This window comes from Salvelinus fontinalis, chromosome 34 (assembly GCF_029448725.1).
Source record: "Salvelinus fontinalis isolate EN_2023a chromosome 34, ASM2944872v1, whole genome shotgun sequence".
Lineage (NCBI taxonomy): Eukaryota > Metazoa > Chordata > Actinopteri > Salmoniformes > Salmonidae > Salvelinus > Salvelinus fontinalis.
The window spans coordinates 39,069,957-39,090,964 of NC_074698.1; the positions used below are offsets into that span (position 1 = coordinate 39,069,957).

The following is a 21,008-nucleotide window of genomic DNA, read 5'->3' on the forward strand; positions in this document are numbered from 1 at the left end:
TTAAAAAAATATTTTTTTTGAATTTCGCGGCACTGGTTTTTCAGTGGGGGGGGGGGGGGGTGCCGCTAGCGCCACGCTGATCCTAGACAGGTTAACTTCACAACCAGTCTGGACATGCTACAGTTGACAGACTTCAGAAATGACTCAGCAGTTCTGGGAATAATGATGAAAGTGTTTCCATTCTACAGCAGATAGTTAACAGTTGTGAGACATTCCAGAAATACAGCAAACCAGCGGTTTGTCACTGGCTTCCAAGTACAATGAAACAGTGGCTGTATATCTACATGAGCCTGGACCAAGTGTGTGGTATCTTCACATCATCCACCACTTCACACGCTTCAGTGCTGGAAGCATTGTGAATACAAAGAAACACAGTGAAATGGTCAAGCACTTCATTCATTCCTGGATAAGTGTGCATGGCCCGACACAGAAATTATACAGTGACAATGGAGGAGAATTCAAAAATAATGAAATAAGAGAAATGGCAGAGAAATTCAACATGGAAGTAAAGACAACTGCTGCATACAGTCCGTAGAGAAATGGACTTGTGGAGAGACATAATCAAACACTCAGAGATTATGCTGAATGTGAGGCAAGACAATGGATGTGACTGGAAAACAGCCCTAGATTGGGCTTTGATGGCAACTCAATGCACAATGTTCATAGTTACAGCCCATAGCAACTAGTGTTGGGGCAGAACCCTAATCTTCCCTCTGTACTGGTTGACAAGCCTTCAGCACTAGAAGGGACCAGTGTGAGTGCAATGGGGGTGGGTGTCATAATGGCGTGTATAAGTGGCAGAGGAAGTCAGGCGCAGGAGAGTCAAAATAGAGTGTAGCATGGAGTACTTTAATAAAAGTCCCAGTAATAAGCTCCATAACACTCACGGAAAATATTAATACAAAATCTGGGTACGAAGACCCATCGCACACCTATACACAAAACACACAACACTTGACAACGAACAATCTCTGACAAACACATGAAGGGAAACAGAGGGTTAAATACACAACAGGTAATGAATGGGATTGACAACAGGTGTGTGGGAAGACAAGACAAAACCAATGGAAAATGAAAAATGGATCGATGATGACTAGAAGACCGGTGAAGTCGACCGCCGAACACCGCCCGGACAAGGAGAGGCAACGACTTCGGCAGAAGTCGTGACATTACCCCCCCCCTGACGCGCGGCTCCAGCCGCGCGTCGACACCGGCCTCGGGGACGACCCGGAGGGCGAGGTGCAGGGCGATCCGGATGGAGGCGGTGGAATTCTTTTAACATAGAAGGATCTAAAACGTCCTCCACCGGAACCCAGCATCTCTCCTCCGGCCCGTACCCCTCCCAGTCCACGAGGTACTGAAGGCCCCTCGCCCGACGTCTCGAATCCAAAATGGATCGAATAGCGTACGCCGGGACCCCCTCGATGTCTAGAGGAGGCGGAGGAACTTCACGCACTTCAGCCTCCTGGAGCGGGCCAGCCACCACCGGCCTGAGGAGAGACACATGGAACGAGGGGTTAATACGGTAATTAATGGGCAGTTGTAATCTATAACATACCTCGTTCACTCTCCTCAGGACTTTAAACGGCCCCACAAACCGCGGACACAGCTTCCGGCAGAGCAGGCGGAGGGGCAGGTTTCGGGTCGAGAGCCAGACCCTGTCCCCTGGTACGAACACCGGGGCCTCACTGCGGCGACGGTCTGCGCCAATTTTCTGGCGCCTTATGGCACGCTGAAGGTGGACGTGGGCTGCCTCCCAAGTTTCCTCAGCGTGCCGAAACCAATTGTCCACCGCAGGAGCTTCGGTCTGACTCTGATGCCAAGGAGCCAGAACCGGCTGATACCCTAATACACATTGAAAAGGGGTAAGGTTAGTGGAGGAGTGACGTAGCGAGTTCTGGGCTATCTCTGCCCAGGGCACGAACTTCGCCCACTCCCCTGGCCGGTCCTGGCAATAGGACCGCAGAAACCTGCCCACATCCTGGTTAACTCTCTCCACCTGCCCATTACTCTCGGGGTGAAAACCTAAGGTAAGACTAACCGAGATCCCCAGACGTTCCATGAACGCCTTCCAGACCCTTGACGTGAACTGGGGACCCCGATCAGACACTATATCCTCAGGCACCCCATAATGCCGGAAAACATGTGTAAACAGAGCCTCCGCAGTTTGTAAGGCCGTAGGGAGACCGGGCAAAGGGAGAAGACGACAGGACTTAGAGAACCGATCCACAACGACCAGGATCGTGGTGTAACCCTGTGAAGGTGGAAGATCAGTCACAAAATCCACTGACAGGTGCGACCACGGCCGTTGAGGAACGGGTAAAGGTAAAAGCTTACCTCTAGGCAGGTGTCTAGGAGCCTTGCACTGGGCGCACACCGAACAGGAGGAAACATAAATCCTCACGTCCTTAGCTAAAGTGGGCCACCAGTACCTCCCATCAAGACAGCGCATCGTCCGACCTATCCCAGGATGACCAGAGGAGGGTGATGTGTGAGCCCAATAGATCAATCGGTCGCGGACAGCAGACGGAACGTACAGACGACCAGCTGGACACTCAGGAGGAGAGGGCTCTGCACGTGACGCCCGCTCAATGTCCGCGTCCAGCTCCCACACTACTGGCGCCACCAAACACGACTCTGGGAGTATGGGAGTGGGATCCATGGGTCGCTCCTCTGTGTCATACAGCCGAGACAATGCGTCTGCCTTGACGTTCTGGGAGCCTGGTCTGTAAGTAAGCGTAAACACAAAACGAGTGAAAAACATGGCCCACCTTGCCTGGCGAGGATTTAGTCTCTTCGCCTGCCGGATGTACTCCAGATTGCGGTGGTCAGTCCAGATGAGAAAAGGGTGATTAGCCCCCTCAAGCCAATGCCTCCACACCTTCAAGGCTTTTACGACAGCTAACAGCTCTCGGTCCCCCACATCATAGTTATGCTCCGCCGGGCTGAGCTTCTTCGAAAAGAAAGCACAGGGGCGAAGCTTCGGTGGCACACCCGAACGCTGAGAGAGCACTGCTCCTATCCCAGCTTCGGATGCGTCCACCTCTACTATGAATGGCAAAGAGGGATCCGGATGAGCCAACACAGGCGCCGAGGTAAACAGAGCCTTCAGTTTACCAAAAGCCCTATTCGCCTCGGCCGACCACTGCAAGCGCACCGGCCCCCCCTTTAGCAGTGAGGTAATGGGAGCTGCAACCTGACCAAAACCCCGGATAAATCTCCGGTAGTAATTGGCAAACCCTAAAAAACGCTGCACCTCCTTTACCGTGGTTGGAGTCGGCCAATTACGCACGGCTGTAATGCGGTCGCTCTCCATCTCCACTCCTGAAGTGGAAATCTGATGCCCTAGGAAGGAGATGGATTGTTGGAAGAACAAGCATCTCAGCCTTGACATATAAATCATGCTCCAACAGGCGACCAAGCACCTTGCGCACCAAGGACACATGCTCAGCGCGTGTAGCAGATTATATCAAAATATCATCGATATACACCACTACGCCCTGCCCGTTCAGGTCCCTGAAGATCTCATCTACAAACGATTGGAAGACTGATGGAGCATTCATCAACCCATATGGCATGACCAGGTACTCATAATGACCTGAGGTGGTGCTAAATGCCGTCTTCCACTCATCACCCCTCCTAATACGCACCAGATTGTACGCACTCCTGAGATCCAATTTTGTGAAGAAGCGGGCCCCGCGCATTGACTCCATTACTGTATTTATCAAAGGTAGCGGGTAACTATATTTTACCGTGATTTTATTAAGGTCTCTATAATCAATGCACGGGCGTAAACCGCCATCCTTCTTCTTCACAAAAAAGAAACTCGAAGAGGCGGGTGAAATGGATGGCTTAATGAACCCCTGACGCAGGGATTCAGAGATATAATTATCCATAGCCACTGTCTCCGCTTGCGACAGAGGATACACGTGACTCCTGGGATATGCAGCGTCTACCAGGAGATCTATCGCACAATCCCCCTGTCGATGGGGTGGTAATTGAGTCGCCTTCTTTTTACAGAAGGCGAGTGCCAAATCGGCATATTCGGGGGGAATGCGCACGGTGGAAACCTGGTCTGGACTTTCCACCGTAGTAGCACCAACGGAAACCCCTACACACCTACCTGAGCACTCTCGCGACCACCCCGTGAGAGCCCTCTGTGGCCAAGAAACAGTGGGGTTATGAGTAGTTAACCAGGGTAGGCCTAACACCACAGAATACGCAGGAGAATCAATAAGGAAAAGACTAATCTTCTCCTTGTGACCCCCCTGCGTTATCATAGACAAAGGTGCGGTGACCTCCCTGATAAACCCTGACCCTATTGGTCGACTATCTAAGGCATGAATAGGGAAAGGCATATCCACAGAAACAATAGGAATCCCTAAACTATAAGCTACATTTTTATTAATGAAATTCCCAGCCGCGCCTGAATCTACTAGCGCCTTATACTGGGAATGCAGGGAAAAATCCGGAAAGGTGACAGAGACAAACATAAGTGCAGCAGAGGGCTCTGGATGAGTATGGTGCCTACTCACCTGGGGTGATGCCAGAGTGCCCTGCCTGCCTTCTCTATTCCCAGAGGAACCAACCCGGCACCGATCAGCAGTGTGATCTCTGCGATCATAGATGGTGCTCGAGCGGGTACCCCCTCCGGTCTCCCTGCGCACCATCCCTCCCAATTCCATAGGTTCGGGAGAGAGAGTGCGGGAGGATGGAACAACCAGACCCCGATCTAGACGTCCCCGAGTAGCCAGCATGTTGTCCAGCCTGATGGACATATCCACCAGTTGGTCGAAGTTGAGGGTGGTGTCTCTACAGGCCAGCTCCCGACGGACGTCCTCGCGTAGACTACAACGGTAGTGGTCGATCAGGGCCCTGTCGCTCCATCCAGCGCCGGCAGCCAAAGTCCTAAACTCCAACGCGAACTCCTGAGCACTCCTCTTCCCCTGCCTCAGATGATAGAGGAGCTCACCTGCTGCTCTGCCTTCGGATGGGTGGTCGAATACCTTCCGGAAATGGCAGATGAGCTCCTCAAAATGGTCCAACGCCTTATCCTCTCCACACACAGCGTTGGCCCACTCCAGGGCTTTCCCGGTAAGGCAGGAGATGAGGGCGAAGCTTTTCTCACGGTCTGTTGGTACTGGAGAGACCGTGGCCAGATACAAGTTCAGTTTCAGGAGAAAACCCTGGCAGCTGGCAGTATCTCCATTGTATCCAGTGGGTAGGGATAACTGGATCCTGTTCTGTTCCGGAGGGGAAAAAACGTTTGAAGGAATTCCAGGGGGTGGTGGAGGTACTGGACACGCTCCCTGTCTCTCCCAGCGGTCCATACTCTGGACAATGCGATCCATGGCAGCGCACAGACTGTCAATCTCCGCCGCTTGTTCCAGGACGCGTTCCTCAACCTCCATTAGTGAAGTGCCTCCTCCTGCTGACTTCATTTTTATGGTCAGAGATTCTGTCATAATGGCGTGTATAAGTGGCAGAGGAAGTCAGGCGCAGGAGAGTCAAAATAGAGTGTAGCATGGAGTACTTTAATAAAAGTCCCAGTAATAAGCTCCATAACACTCACGGAAAATATTAATACAAAATCTGGGTACGAAGACCCATCGCACACCTATACACAAAACACACAACACTTGACAACGAACAATCTCTGACAAACACATGAAGGGAAACAGAGGGTTAAATACACAACAGGTAATGAATGGGATTGACAACAGGTGTGTGGGAAGACAAGACAAAACCAATGGAAAATGAAAAATGGATCGATGATGACTAGAAGACCGGTGAAGTCGACCGCCGAACACCGCCCGGACAAGGAGAGGCAACGACTTCGGCAGAAGTCGTGACAGTGGGACAGCACCTTTCAGCACTACATGCAGCGAGAAAAGCGTTCACTGAAGCAGAGTGTTCAGAGAGAATTCGCAGGGCTCTGAGGAAACAGCTTCGACCCACCGATGATAAGTACGAGACTGGAAACAGAGTGTACTACAAACGAGTTGACTGTCAAGAGTGGAAAGGACCGGGAGTCGTCATTGGCCAAGATGGTGTGGTGATATTTGTAAGGCACGGAGGAAACCATTTTTAAGGTGCATCACTCAAGATTGTGGAAAATAAATTAGCAACAAGATGGAGGGGCTGTTGCTGAGAATCAGCCTCCTACTGAAAATGAAAAAAGGACACAATAACAGACACAAGCCTACCAGATGTCACATCCATTGATATGGACACTGAAACTGACACAGGAAATGGAGCAGAGACCTTCAACCATGTCACTGGTAATACTGTTGAGGGTTCAAATGAGGAAAACATTCAACAACAGACACATGTGTTAAGACAGCATGGTTGTTCCAATCTGAAAACTGGACAAACTGTTAAATACATGGACAGAGAAAGTGGTATTCCATATACAGCAACCGTCATTGGACGAGCAGGAAAAGCCAAAGGAAAACACCAGAACTGGTCCAACTTGCAGTACTCTGAACCAGCTACACTTTCTGGTACAACAGGGTCAGCTGACCTGTCACTTATCAGATTTAAACCAATGGAAAATGACGAAAAACAGAATGACATTCAAAATGATGATGCACTTGAAACAAAGGATGTGTCATTTGACTCTAAACTAGATGAGCTCAGTAATTGGAGGAAAAATGTAGTGTTTGAGGAAGTCAAAGACATTGGCCAAAAATGTGTCTCAACAAGGTGGGTGTGTCCCTTAAATAACTGGAATAGAGCCGAAAGCACATCTAGTGGCAAGAGGTTTAGAGGAGCTGTCTGCTAAACAACTCCCAAACGACTCATCTAGTGGCTAGAGGTTTAGAGGAGCTGGCTGCTAAACAACTCCAAAACGACTCATCTAGTGGCTAGAGGTTTAGAGGAGCTGGCTGCTAAACAACTCCCAAACGACTCATCTAGTGGCTAGAGGTTTAGAGGAGCTGTCTGCTAAACAACTCCCAAACGACTCATCTAGTGGCTAGAGGTTTAGAGGAGCTGTCTGCTAAACAACTCCAAAACGACTCATCTAGTGGCTAGAGGTTTAGAGGAGCTGGCTGCTAAACAACTCCCAAACGACTCATCTAGTGGCTAGAGGTTTAGAGGAGCTGGCTGCTAAACAACTCCCAAACGACTCATCTAGTGGCTAGAGGTTTAGAGTAGCTGTCTGCTAAACAACTCCCAAACGACTCATCTAGTGGCTAGAGGTTTAGAGGAGCTGGCTGTTAAACAACTCCCAAAAGACTCATCTAGTGGCTAGAGGTTTAGAGGAGCTGGCTGCTAAACAACTCCCAAAAGACTCACCTAGTGGCTAGAGGTTTAGAGGAGCTGGCTGCTAAACAACTCCCAAACGACTCATCTAGTGGCTAGAGGTTTAGAGGAGCTGGCTGCTAAACAACTCCCAAAATACTCATCTAGTGGCTAGAGGTTTAGAGGAGCTGGCTGCTAAACAACTCCCAAACGACTCATCTAGTGGCTAGAGGTTTAGAGGAGCTGGCTGCTAAACAACTCCCAAACGACTCATCTAGTGGCTAGAGGTTTAGAGGAGCTGGCTGCTAAACAACTCCAAAACGACTCATCTAGTGGCTAGAGGTTTAGAGGAGCTGGCTGCTAAACAACTCCAAAACGACTCATCTAGTGGCTAGAGGTTTAGAGGAGCTGGCTGCTAAACAACTCCCAAAAGACTCATCTAGTGGCTAGAGGTTTAGAGGAGCTGTCTGCTAAACAACTCCCAAACGACTCATCTAGTGGCTAGAGGTTTAGAGGAGCTGGCTGCTAAACAACTCCCAAACGACTCATCTAGTGGCTAGAGGTTTAGAGGAGCTGTCTGCTAAACAACTCCAAAACGACTCATCTAGTGGCTAGAGGTTTAGAGGAGCTGGCTGCTAAACAACTCTCAAAAGACTCACCTAGTGGCTAGAGGTTTAGAGGAGCTGGCTGCTAAACAACTCCGAAAAGACTCACTGACATGCGTCTCAGAGTCACTCGGATTGCTGCTGACAGTGATCTGCCAGAAACAATGAAAACTTAATTCCATAGACATGAAATCTGCATTTTTGCAGAGAACAGAGCATCAAGGGACATTGACATCTGACCTCCACCTGAAGCTAAGGGTGAAGGAACACTGTGGAAACTAAAAAGGTGTGTGTCTGGCCTGGCAGGTGCATCACTCTACTGGTACAGCAAAGTCAAGGCAACAGTGCTGAGTACAGGTGGAGAAATGTCACAAGTGGATCCTGCAGTTTTCTATTGGCTTGACTGGAGTACTTTCCTGTCATGTTGATGACTTCATCTGGGGTGTTTCACAGACCTTTTCTACAACTGTGATTCCACACCTCAAAGCTGTTTTCCTGGTCGACCACAAAGGAGCAGCTTGCTGACTGTCTGACTAAAAAGGGAGCATCCGGTCTTGTGCTCCTAAAGACTCTCAGTAATGGAAAGTGGCAGCTTGACTAATACAAATATAAACTGAGTCACACAACACATTTGTAATGAGGAACTTAAATAATACTTGGGACATTTCATTGTTTTGTTGTTTTATTTGTCTTTAAAGAAAAGTGGGAGATTGTTAAGTTCATGTTTTAAGTCTCCCTATATTTCTGTTACTATATTTCTGTTACTATGGTGATATCACTCTGTTATTAGTGCACCTGGGAGTGTCAGTGTTGATGGACCTGGCCTGAGTGTCATGGTAACCATGTATTGTGGTAATACGGTTTAGTAAACGTTGTTCAACTGGAACATAATCGTTGTGTCATTTTGAGTGAACACTGTTTACTCAATACAATCTAAATCTGATACCTCACTGTCTGTCTTTTGACTGATTCTGCTTTTTAAACTGGTCTGGTCAGTCTACTCAAATATTTGTACAATACATGTTTCTATCTACAAGCAATCATTTTATGATATGTAATTTCTAATAATGAGACATTCATTTATGAATAGATATGGCAGGTTTCAGGACACTGATATATCTGAAAATGTTAAAAAAATATACTGCCACTATTTTCACTACTAAAGAATAGCAGTGTGATTTTAATATGATTTGACTCTTTGCAGGCTGTCAGGCTGTCTAGTCACAGAGGAAGGCTGTGCTTCTCTGGTCTCAGCTCTGAGGTCAAACCCAACACATTATTAGTGTACGGGTAACAGTGTAAGCAGGGAAAGCTCAGCGTAACATTTTAATACAACCTGCCTGTCATTGTATTTCTTCTGTGTTGACAGACTCACTGGCTGTAAACTCACAGACACATCCTGTAAAGTGTTGGCCTCAGTTCTCAGTTCAAACCCCTCACACCTGAGAGAGCTGGATCTGAGTAACAATGACCTGAAGGATTCAGGAGTGAAGCTGCTCTCTGCTGGACTGGGGAATCCCCACTGTAAACTGGAGACTCTGAGGTCAGTATTCCTGTCGTTGGTCAACAAGTGATAACTGTTCACCAGATCCACATGTATTTACCAGACACACATAGTCCAAATGTGTTTGGACAGTGAAGCTTACAGTTTTACATTTGGTGTTATGCTCCAGCATTTTGGATTTCAGATTTAATAAAGTACAGAATGTCACCTTTTATTTAAAGGTATTCATACATATATATTTTACAGGAAAGCACTTTATGTACGTAGTTCTCCCATTTGAAAAAGTCGTAATTATTCGGACATATTCACTTATAGTGTATTAAAGTAGTCCTAAGTTTAGTATGTGGTCCCATATTCCATGCCTGCAGTGATGACATCAAGCTTGTGATTCTACTAACTTGTTGAATCCATTTGCAGTTTGTCTTGGTTGTGTTTTGGATGATGTTTTTCCTGATAGAAACTGAATGGCGAATAATGTCCTGTCATTTTGGAGTCACTTCACTTGTGTTGTCAGTAAGAATACAAGATGTTTCTGAACACTTCTACATTCATGTGGACGCTACCATGAATATGAATAATCAGGAATGAATAGTGAATGATGAGGAATGAGAAAGTTACAGAGGAACAAAGATCATACCCCCTCTGTTATTGGTAATGGTGAGAGGTTAGCATGTTTTGATGTAGCCTCTGTTATTGGTAATGGTGAGAGGTTAGCATGTTTTGTTGTAGTCTCTGTTATTGGTAATGGTGAGAGGTTAGCATGTTTTGTTGTAGCCTCTGTTATTGGTAATGGTGAGAGGTTAGCATGTTTTGTTGTAGCCTCTGTTATTGGTAATGGTGAGAGGTTAGCATGTAATGTTGTAGCCTCTGTTATTGGTAATGGTGAGAGGTTAGCATGTTTTGTTGTAGTCTCTGTTATTGGTAATGGTGAGAGGTTAGCATGTTTTGTTGTAGTCTCTGTTATTGGTAATGGTGAGAGGTTAGCATGTTTTGATGTAGTCTCTGTTATTGGTAATGGTGAGAGGTTAGCATGTTTTGTTGTAGTCTCTGTTATTGGTAATGGTGAGAGGTTAGCATGTTTTGTTGTAGTCTCTGTTATTGGTAATGGTGAGAGGTTAGCATGTTTTGATGTAGCCTCTGTTATTGGTAATGGTGAGAGGTTAGTATGTTTTGTTGTAGTCTCTGTTATTGGTAATGGTGAGAGGTTAGCATGTTTTGATGTAGCCTCTGTTATTGGTAATGGTGAGATGTTAGCATGTTTTGTTGTAGCCTCTGTTATTGGTAATGGTGAGAGGTTAGCATGTTTTGTTGTAGCCTCTGTTATTGGTAATGGTGAGAGGTTAGCATGTTTTGTTGTAGTCTCTGTTATTGGTAATGGTGAGAGGTTAGCATGTTTTGTTGTAGTCTCTGTTATTGGTAATGGTGAGAGGTTAGCATGTTTTGATGTAGTCTCTGTTATTGGTAATGGTGAGAGGTTAGCATGTTTTGTTGTAGTCTCTGTTATTGGTAATGGTGAGAGGTTAGCATGTTTTGTTGTAGTCTCTGTTATTGGTAATGGTGAGAGGTTAGCATGTTTTGATGTAGCCTCTGTTATTGGTAATGGTGAGAGGTTAGTATGTTTTGTTGTAGTCTCTGTTATTGGTAATGGTGAGAGGTTAGCATGTTTTGATGTAGCCTCTGTTATTGGTAATGGTGAGATGTTAGCATGTTTTGTTGTAGCCTCTGTTATTGGTAATGGTGAGAGGTTAGCATGTTTTGTTGTAGCCTCTTATTGGTAATGGTGAGAGGTTAGCATGTTTTGATGTAGCCTCTGTTATTGGTAATGGTGAGATGTTAGCATGTTTTGTTGTAGCCTCTGTTATTGGTAATGGTGAGAGGTTAGCATGTTTTGTTGTAGCCTCTGTTATTGGTAATGGTGAGAGGTTAGCATGTTTTGATGTAGCCTCTGTTATTGGTAATGGTGAGAGGTTAATATGTAATGTTGTAGCCTCTGTTATTGGTAATGGTGAGAGGTTAGCATGTTTTGTTGTAGCCTCTGTTATTGGTAATGGTGAGAGGTTAGCATGTTTTGTTGTATTCTCTGTTATTGGTAATGGTGAGAGGTTAGCATGTTTTGTTGTAGCCTCTGTTATTGGTAATGGTGAGAGGTTAGCATGTTTTGTTGTAGTCTCTGAGACTATGGGACTATGAGTGAATTGGTCAGAATACTTATGACTTCTTCAAATAGTGGGACTAGATACATAAAGTGCTTTTATTTTTCTAAATGGTGAAACAGATATGTATTAAAATATCCTCAAATAAAAGGTGACATTATATACATTAAATCAAAAATATTGGTTTAGAGACACACTTAAATTGTTAGCTTCACCGTCAAAGTTGATATGATGTGGACTGTATACTCAATACAATCTAAATCTGATACCTCACTGTCTGTCTTCTGACTGATACTGCTTTTTTAATTGGTCTGGTCAGTCTACTAAAATATTTGTACTATATATTTTTCTATCTACAAGTAATACATTGATCATTTGTTATTACAAATAATGATACATTCATTTATGAATAGATATGGCAGGTTTCAGGACACTGATGTATCTGAACATTTTGTAAAAATATACTGCCACTATTTTCACCACCAAAGAATATCAATGTGATTTTAATATGATTTGACTCTTTGCAGGCTGTCAGGCTGTCTAGTCACAGAGGAAGGCTGTGCTTCTCTGGTCTCAGCTCTGAGGTCAAACCCCTCACACCTGAGAGAGCTGGACCTGAGCTACAATCACCCAGGAGACTCAGGAGTCAGACTGCTCTCTGCTGGACTGGAGGATCCACACTGCAGACTGGAGAAACTCAAGTATGTAGAGGGTTTATGTCAATGTTCATATCAGACATGTTTGACTTTGTTGCAAGTTACTGTGTGTGTCCTGTGTGTGTGTCCAGTGTGAAACATACACTCGACTCATACACATACACACACACACACACACACACTCACAGGACACACACAAACACAGACAGACACATACACACTGGACACACACACAAAAGGACACACACATACACACAAACACACTCGACACACACACACTGGACACACACGCACGCTCACAGGACACACACAGGACACACACTGGACACACGGTTAGCTGTACAAGACTGTGTGTGTGAGTTCAGGTGTATCCCTCAATGACTGTCTGTTCTTCTGCTTACCGCTACAGTGTGGAACATGGTGGAGAGAACACAATGAAACCTGGGCTTAGAAAATGTGAGTGTTGACTGCTGTGAAGAATATGACTAAGAATAAGTCTTAATTCAAGTTAAGTCAAAGTCAAAGACCACCATCATTACTTACTTGGTCATATTAAATATCAGCTGTAGTTCTACAGAAGCAGAAATCAGGGACACCAACGTTTACAAAGAGTTGCTTTGACAATGTGTGTGTCTGTGTGTGTGTGTGGCGCGTTTGTGTTACATAAGAAATGTGTGCATGTGTTGATGTGTGAGTGTGTGTGTGTGTAATTAATTGGAATCAGTGTGCTTTATATTACCATACAGTATAACATATGATCATTCAACAAGTCTCAAGTTACCTTAACTTCTCCTTTTGATACCTAGAAACATCTACATTAAATGAATTAGTGAAAAGTGAGTTAACATTCTAATGTGAATGATGATGATTTCTAATATTGTGTCTGGTTTCATCCATCAGATGTCTGTGATCTCACACTGGACCTCAACACAGTAGACAGACTCCTCTCTCTGTCTGAGGAGAACAGAAAGGTGACATGTAGGAGAAAGAAGCAGCCGTATCCTGATCACCCAGAGAGATTTGAGGACTGTAGACAGGTGCTGTGTAGAGAGGGTCTGACTGGGCGCTGTTACTGGGAGGTAGAGTGGAGTGGGATGCCTAATATAGGAGTGACATATAAAGGAATCAACAGGAAAGGAGAGGGTGATGACTATTATCTTGGATACAATGACAAGTCCTGGTGTCTGTTCTGCGATGCCAACAGTTACACTGCCAGTCACAATAATAATCACATTAACATAGACGTCCGCCACTCCGGCTCCGATAGAGTAGGAGTGTATCTGGACTGGCCAGCCGGCACTCTGTCCTTCTATAGAGCCTCCTCTGACACACTGACCCACCTGTACACATTCACCTCCACATTCACTGAGCCCCTCTATCCAGGGTTTAGGGTTTATCATGAAGAGTCCTCAGTGTCCCTGGAAATAATAACCTGACACACACACACACACACACACACACACACACACACACACACACACACACACACACACACACACACACACACACACACACACACAGGACTCACACACATTGACACACACACACACACTAGAAACACAACACATACACACAGACAAACACACACACATTGGACTCACACACATTGACAGACACACACACACACACACTGGACTCACATACATTGACACACACACACACTGACACACACACACACACTGGACACACACACACACACACACACACACACACACACACACACACACACACACACTGGACACAATCACACTAGACAAAGACACACACTCTGGACACTTACACACACAGATTAAACTAACAATCCCAACTAAATAACTACATAGAGAAGGATGTGAGAGAAGAATGTGCAATGCTGACATCAAGGCAGACTCAATCTGTATGGAATCTAACCCCAACAATCTGTATGGAATCTAACCCCAACAATCTGTATGGAATCTAACCCCAACAATCTGTATGGAATCTAACCCCAACAATCTGTATGGAATCTAAGCCCAACAATCTGTATGGAATCTAACCCCAACAATCTGTATGGAATCTAACCCCAACAATCTGTATGCAATGTGAACCTTCTCATAAAAGCAATACTTATTAAATCAAGTTCCCTCCCTCAAGAAAAACAATGTAAAGTGTGGTAATCCTTCTGTGTTATCATCTATCCTGACTCACTAGTTCAGATCTAACGTCTTGACTTGTGTCCAAACTGAACCGTTCTGTGTTATCATCTATCCTGACTCACTAGTTCCAGATCTAACGTCTTGACTACAATCCAAACTGATCCGTTCTGTGTTATCATCTATCCTGACACACTAGTTCCAGATCTAACGTCTTGACTTGTGTCCAAACTGATCCGTTCTGTGTTCTCATCTATCCTGATACACTAGTTCCAGATCTAACGTCTTGACTTGTGTCCAATCCAAACTGAACTGTTCTGTGTTATCATCTATCCTGACACACTAGTTCCAGATCTAACGTCTTGACTTGTGTCCAATTCAAACTAAACCGTTCTGTACTGGCATGGGTGGAAATACACTAACTGATGAAGACAGGATTGATCTGGACCAGCACAGAACCATACGTTGACACTACAGAGTGAAAATGCACTGACTGAAGGCAGCAGGATTGATCTGGACCAGCACAGCACCATACGATGACACTACAGAGTGAAAATGCACTGACTGAAGGCAGCAGGATTGATCTGGACCAGCACAGAACCATACGTTGACACTACAGAGTGAAAATGCACTGACTGAAGGCAGCAGGATTGATCTGGACCAGCACAGCACCATAAGTTGACACTACAGAGTGAAAATGCACTGACTGAAGGCAGCAGGAAACATGCTAATCGTGTGAGCCTCTCTCTTGTCCCAGCTTTCCCTTGGTCATTGGATGTTTGGCCCAATCTTCTCTCCTGGAAAACATCAGTGTAAAACATGTCATTTTCCAACAGGACATTGTAGTTCAGAATAGGTCCATGTGTATGTAAGGTGTAGACATACCTGTCAGATGTTCTTCATAGGAATTGTCTTCCTCTGATGATCCTGATGCTCTGGGACATAATCATCTCCACTGTTGTCAACGCTGGTTATTGAGTCATCAGTCTCGTATCCAAGCAGAGCTCTGATGATCCTGACGCTCTGGGACATAATCATCTCCACTGTTGTCAACGCTGGTTATTGAGTCATCAGTCTCGTATCCAAGCAGAGCTCTGATGATCCTGATGCCCTGGGACATAATCATCTCCACTGTTGTCAACGCTGGTTATTGAGTCATCAGTCTTGTATCCAAGCAGAGCTCTGGTCAACTGTGTTGAAGAAAACAAGGATCTTGGAGAACTAGACAGACGACACAGAAAGGATTTGGACTCCGGCACATTTTGATTAGTTATGGCTCTGTGCTCATCTACTTTAGATTATGTTATAGTACAATGAATATGGGATGAAAGTGCAGACTGTTTGATTTACAAAACTGATTCACAAGAACTGACAGTGCTGGTGTTGAATGACACTAACTTACGTATTGTTAGGGTCTTATTTTTCAGAGTAAATAACTCACGGACACTAGAGAAGCTTTAACCAAGTGTAATTCTTCCCAAAGGTTCTGTACAGCTGTAATTCAGCCAACATGTCTCCCATCACAGGTATATATATCCCCCTTAAGACACACCTCCTAAGACACTTTATTACTCCCTTCAGGGGATCTCACCTCCTGACCTCAACCCCTCCTTCTTCTAGTCCACAGATGTCCATCTGCCTCCCCTATAGCAATCCTTTGATCTCCTACCGTCCACCCAGAACATTCCACAGCCACTCTGTCTTTCTACAGATCTCATTCCTTAATATACTATACGTCTGATCTGTTCTTATCAATGTTGGTGCATCATCCAACACATGGACTATCGACTTAGGCAGCCTCAGAGGTACTGGCAGCCTCAGAGGTACTGGCAGCCTCAGAGGTACTGGCAGCCTCAGAGGTACTGGCAGCCTCAGAGGTACTGGCAGCCTCAGAGGTACTGGCAGCCTCAGAGGTACTGGATACCTCAGCGGTACTGGGGCCTCAGAGGTACTGGGGCCTCAGAGGTACTGGGGCCTCAGAGGTACTGGGGCCTCAGAGGTACTGGGGCCTCAGAGGTACTGGCATCCTCGGTGTCTGACATCTAAGGATACAATAAAATGATATTAGTCATGTGTAATTTAGGCAACAGGACATGATAATGATTCAACCATCCCCAATATCCTCATTCTAAACAACTGACTAGCCTGAACTTGGGGATTTATCATTTCCTTTTCAAATCTGGCCTCACAAGTTAAATTGTTTCTTTAGAGTTTTTATGCATCTTCTTATCCTCTGCAAAGCCTTTGAAAAGGAAGACAAGATACAAAAATAATAGTTGAGACTTAATAGAATGACAAGATTGGCTCACAACATAGAGGATGGTCTGTGCGACACCAATGACTGTTATCATTGACTAATAGAGGGACTGTGGGACACCAATGACTGTTATCATTGACTAATAGAGGTGATGTAGGACACCAATGACTGTTATCATTGACTAATAGAGGTGATGTAGGACACCAATGACTGTTATCATTGACTAATAGAGGGGCTGTTATCATTGACTAATAGAGGGGCTGTTATCATTGACTAATAGAGGGGCTGTTATCATTGACTAATAGAGGGGCTGTTATCATTGACTAATAGAGGGACTGTTATCATTGACTAAGAAAGAGGCGGGGCTGTTATCATTGACTAATAGAGGGACTGTTATCATTGACTAATAGAGGGACTGTTATCATTGACTAATAGAGGGACTGTTATCATTGACTAATAGAGGGACTGTTATCATTGACTAATAGAGGTGATGTGGGACACCAATGACTGTTATCATTGACTAATAGAGGTGATGTAGGACACCAATGACTGTTATCATTGACTAATAGAGGTGCTGTTATCATTGACTAATAGAGGGGCTGTTATCATTGACTAATAGAGGGGCTGTTATCATTGACTAATAGAGGGACTGTTATCATTGACTAATAGAGGGACTGTTATCATTGACTAATAGAGGGGCTGTTATCATTGACTAATAGAGGGACTGTTATCATTGACTAATAGAGGGACTGTTATCATTGACTAATAGAGGGACTGTTATCATTGACCAATAGAGGTGATGTGGGACACCAATGACTGTTATCATTGACTAATAGAGGGGCTGTTATCATTGACTAATAGAGGGGCTGTTATCATTGACTAATAGAGGGGCTGTTATCATTGACTAATAGAGGGGCTGTTATCATTGACTAATAGAGGGGCTGTTATCATTGACTAATAGAGGGACTGTTATCATTGACTAATAGAGGGGCTGTTATCATTGACTAATAGAGGGACTGTTATCATTGACTAATAGAGGGACTGTTATCATTGACTAATAGAGGGACTGTTATCATTGACTAATAGAGGGACTGTTATCATTGACTAATAGAGGGACTGTTATCATTGACTAATAGAGGGACTGTTATCATTGACTAATAGAGGGACTGTTATCATTGACTAATAGAGGTGATGTGGGACACCAATGACTGTTATCATTGACTAATTGAGGGGCTGTTATCATTGACTAATAGAGGGGCTGTTATCATTGACTAATAGAGGGGCTGTTATCATTGACTAATAGAGGGGCTGTTATCATTGACTAATAGAGGGACTGTTATCATTGACTAAGAGGGACTGTTATCATTGACTAATAGAGGGACTGTTATCATTGACTAATAGAGGGACTGTTATCATTGACTAATAGAGGGACTGTTATCATTGACTAATAGAGGGACTGTTATCATTGACTAATAGAGGGGCTGTTATCATTGACTAATAGAGGTGATGTGAGACACCAATGACTGTTATCATTGACTAATAGAGGGGCTGTGGGACACCAATGACTGTTATCATTGACTAATAGAGGGGCTGTTATCATTGACTAATAGAGGGGCTGTTATCATTGACTAATAGAGGGACTGTTATCATTGACTAATAGAGGGACTGTTATCATTGACTAATAGAGGGGCTGTTATCATTGACTAATAGAGGGGCTGTGGGACACCAATGACTGTTATCATTGACTAATAGAGGGACTGTTATCATTGACTAATAGAGGGACTGTTATCATTGACTAATAGAGGGGCTGTTATCATTGACTAATAGAGGGGCTGTTATCATTGACTAATAGAGGGGCTGTTATCATTGACTAATAGAGGGGCTGTTATCATTGACTAATAGAGGGACTGCTATCATTGACTAATAGAGGGACTGTTATCATTGACTAATAGAGGGACTGTTATCATTGACTAATAGAGGGGCTGTTATCATTGACTAATAGAGGGACTGTGGGACACCAATGACTGTTATCATTGACTAATAGAGGGACTGTTATCATTGACTAATAGAGGGGCTGTTATCATTGACTAATAGAGGGACTGTGGGACACCAATGACTGTTATCATTGACTAATAGAGGGACTGTTATCATTGACTAATAGAGGGACTGTTATCATTGACTAATAGAGGGACTGTTATCATTGACTAATAGAGGGGCTGTGGGACACCAATGACTGTTATCATTGACTAATAGAGGGGCTGTTATCATTGACTAATAGAGGGGCTGTGGGACACCAATGACTGTTATCATTGACTAATAGAGGGGCTGTGGGACACCAATGACTGTTATCATTGACTAATAGAGGTGCTGTTATCATTGACTAATAGAGGGGCTGTTATCATTGACTAATAGAGGGGCTGTGGGACACCAATGACTGTTATCATTGACTAATAGAGGGACTGTGGGACACCAATGACTGTTATCATTGACTAATAGAGGGACTGTGGGACACCAATGACTGTTATCATTGACTAATAGAGGGGCTGTGGGACACCAATGACTGTTATCATTGACTAATAGAGGTGCTGTTATCATTGACTAATAGAGGGGCTGTTATCATTGACTAATAGAGGGGCTGTGGGACACCAATGACTTGATTTTTTTATAATTATTTATTATGAAAAACACAAGGAAGGGGAAACATTAAAATATTAGAACATGAAGGACAAACAATACAGCTTCAAGACATTATCAAACATGTATCAGTCTTTCTACAACAGAGCCATCCTTATGTGTGAGGGTGTCTACTACTACTATCAAACATGTATCAGTCTTTCTACAACAGAGCCATCCTTATGTGTGAGGGTGTCTACTACTACTATCAAACATGTATCAGTCTTTCAGAGCCATCCTTATGTGTGAGGGTGTCTACTACTACTATCAAACATGTATCAGTCTTTCTACAACAGAGCCATCCTTATGTGTCAGGGTGTCTACTACTACTATCAATCATGTATCAGTCTTTCAGAGCCATCCTTATGTGTGAGGGTGTCTACTACTACTATCAAACATGTATCATTCTTTCTACAACAGAGCCATCCTTATGTGTGAGGGTGTCTACTACTACTATCAACCATGTATCAGTCTTTCAGAGCCATCCTTATGTGTGAGGGTGTCTACTACTACTATCAACCATGTATCAGTCTTTCAGAGCCATCCTTATGTGTGAGGGTGTCTACTACTACTATCAAACATGTATCAGTCTTTCAGAGCCATCCTTATGTGTGAGGGTGTCTACTACTACTATCAAACATGTATCAGTCTTTCTACAACAGAGACATCCTTATGTGTGAGGGTGTCTACTACTACTATCAAACATGTATCAGTCTGCAACAGAGCCATTCATATGTGTGAGGGTGTCTACTACTACTATCAAACATGTATCAGTCTTTCAGAGCCATCCTTATGTGTGAGGGTGTCTACTACTACTATCAAACATGTATCAGTCTTTCTACAACAGAGCCATCCTTATGTGTGAGGGTGCGTGTTCATGATAGTGATATAAAATATATGTCATAGTTTCCTTTTTCATGATCACAATCTTGTGAAACCCGAACCCTCCAAGATCCCCCCATAGTTCCCCAATAGCTGTCCCTAAACCATTCCAGACCCCTCCCACAGCGCCCCCCGGAAGATTTTTTTTAAAAATACAATTAATTCCATTACCCCAAGAACCCCCCAATGCACCAACAACCAAGAGAATGAACCCCCACCCCCAAGAACCCCCAATGCACCAACAACCAAGAGAATGAACCCCCACCACCAAGAACCCCCCAATGCACCAACAACCACGGACTCCCCAATACACCAACAACCAAGAACCCCCCAATGCACCAACAACCAAGAACCCCCCAATGCATCAACAACCAAGAACCCCCCAATACACCAACAACCAAGAACCCCCCAATGCACCAACAACCAAGAACCCCCCAATGCACCAACAACCAAGAACCCCCCAATACACCAATAACCCCCCAATGCACCAACAACCAAGAACCCCCCCAATGCACCAACAACCAAGAACCCCCCAATACACCAACAACCAAGAACCCCCCAATACACCAACAACCAAGAACCCCCCAATGCATCAACAACCAAGAACCCCCCAATGCACCAACAACCAAGAACCCCCCAATGCACCAACAACAAAGAACCCTCCAATACACCAACAACCAAGAACCCCCCAATACACCAACAACCAAGAACCCCCCAATGCATCAACAACCAAGAACCCCCCAATACACCAACAACCAAGAGAATCAACCCCCACCACCAATAACCCCCCAATACACCAACAACCAAGAACCCCCCCAATGCACCAACAACCAAGAACCCCCCAATGCACCAACAACCAAGAACCCCCCAATGCACCAACAACCAAGAACCCCCCAATACACCAACAACCAAGAACCCCCCA

General features: G+C 44.7%; 1 protein-coding gene across 1 annotated transcript in view; it reads left to right on the forward strand.

Moving 5' to 3' along the window:
* Positions 1-14,283, forward strand: part of LOC129833880 (NLR family CARD domain-containing protein 3-like) — a gene marked incomplete at its 5' end in the record, with an annotated part of 36,427 nt that extends 22,144 nt beyond the window's left edge. Inside the window, 4 exon segments of the mRNA XM_055898725.1 lie at positions 9,220-9,393; positions 12,035-12,208; positions 12,573-12,619; positions 13,064-14,283. Of these exon segments, the coding sequence (XP_055754700.1) occupies positions 9,220-9,393; positions 12,035-12,208; positions 12,573-12,619; positions 13,064-13,599 (931 nt within the window).
* Positions 14,284-21,008: the final 6,725 nt, after the last annotated feature.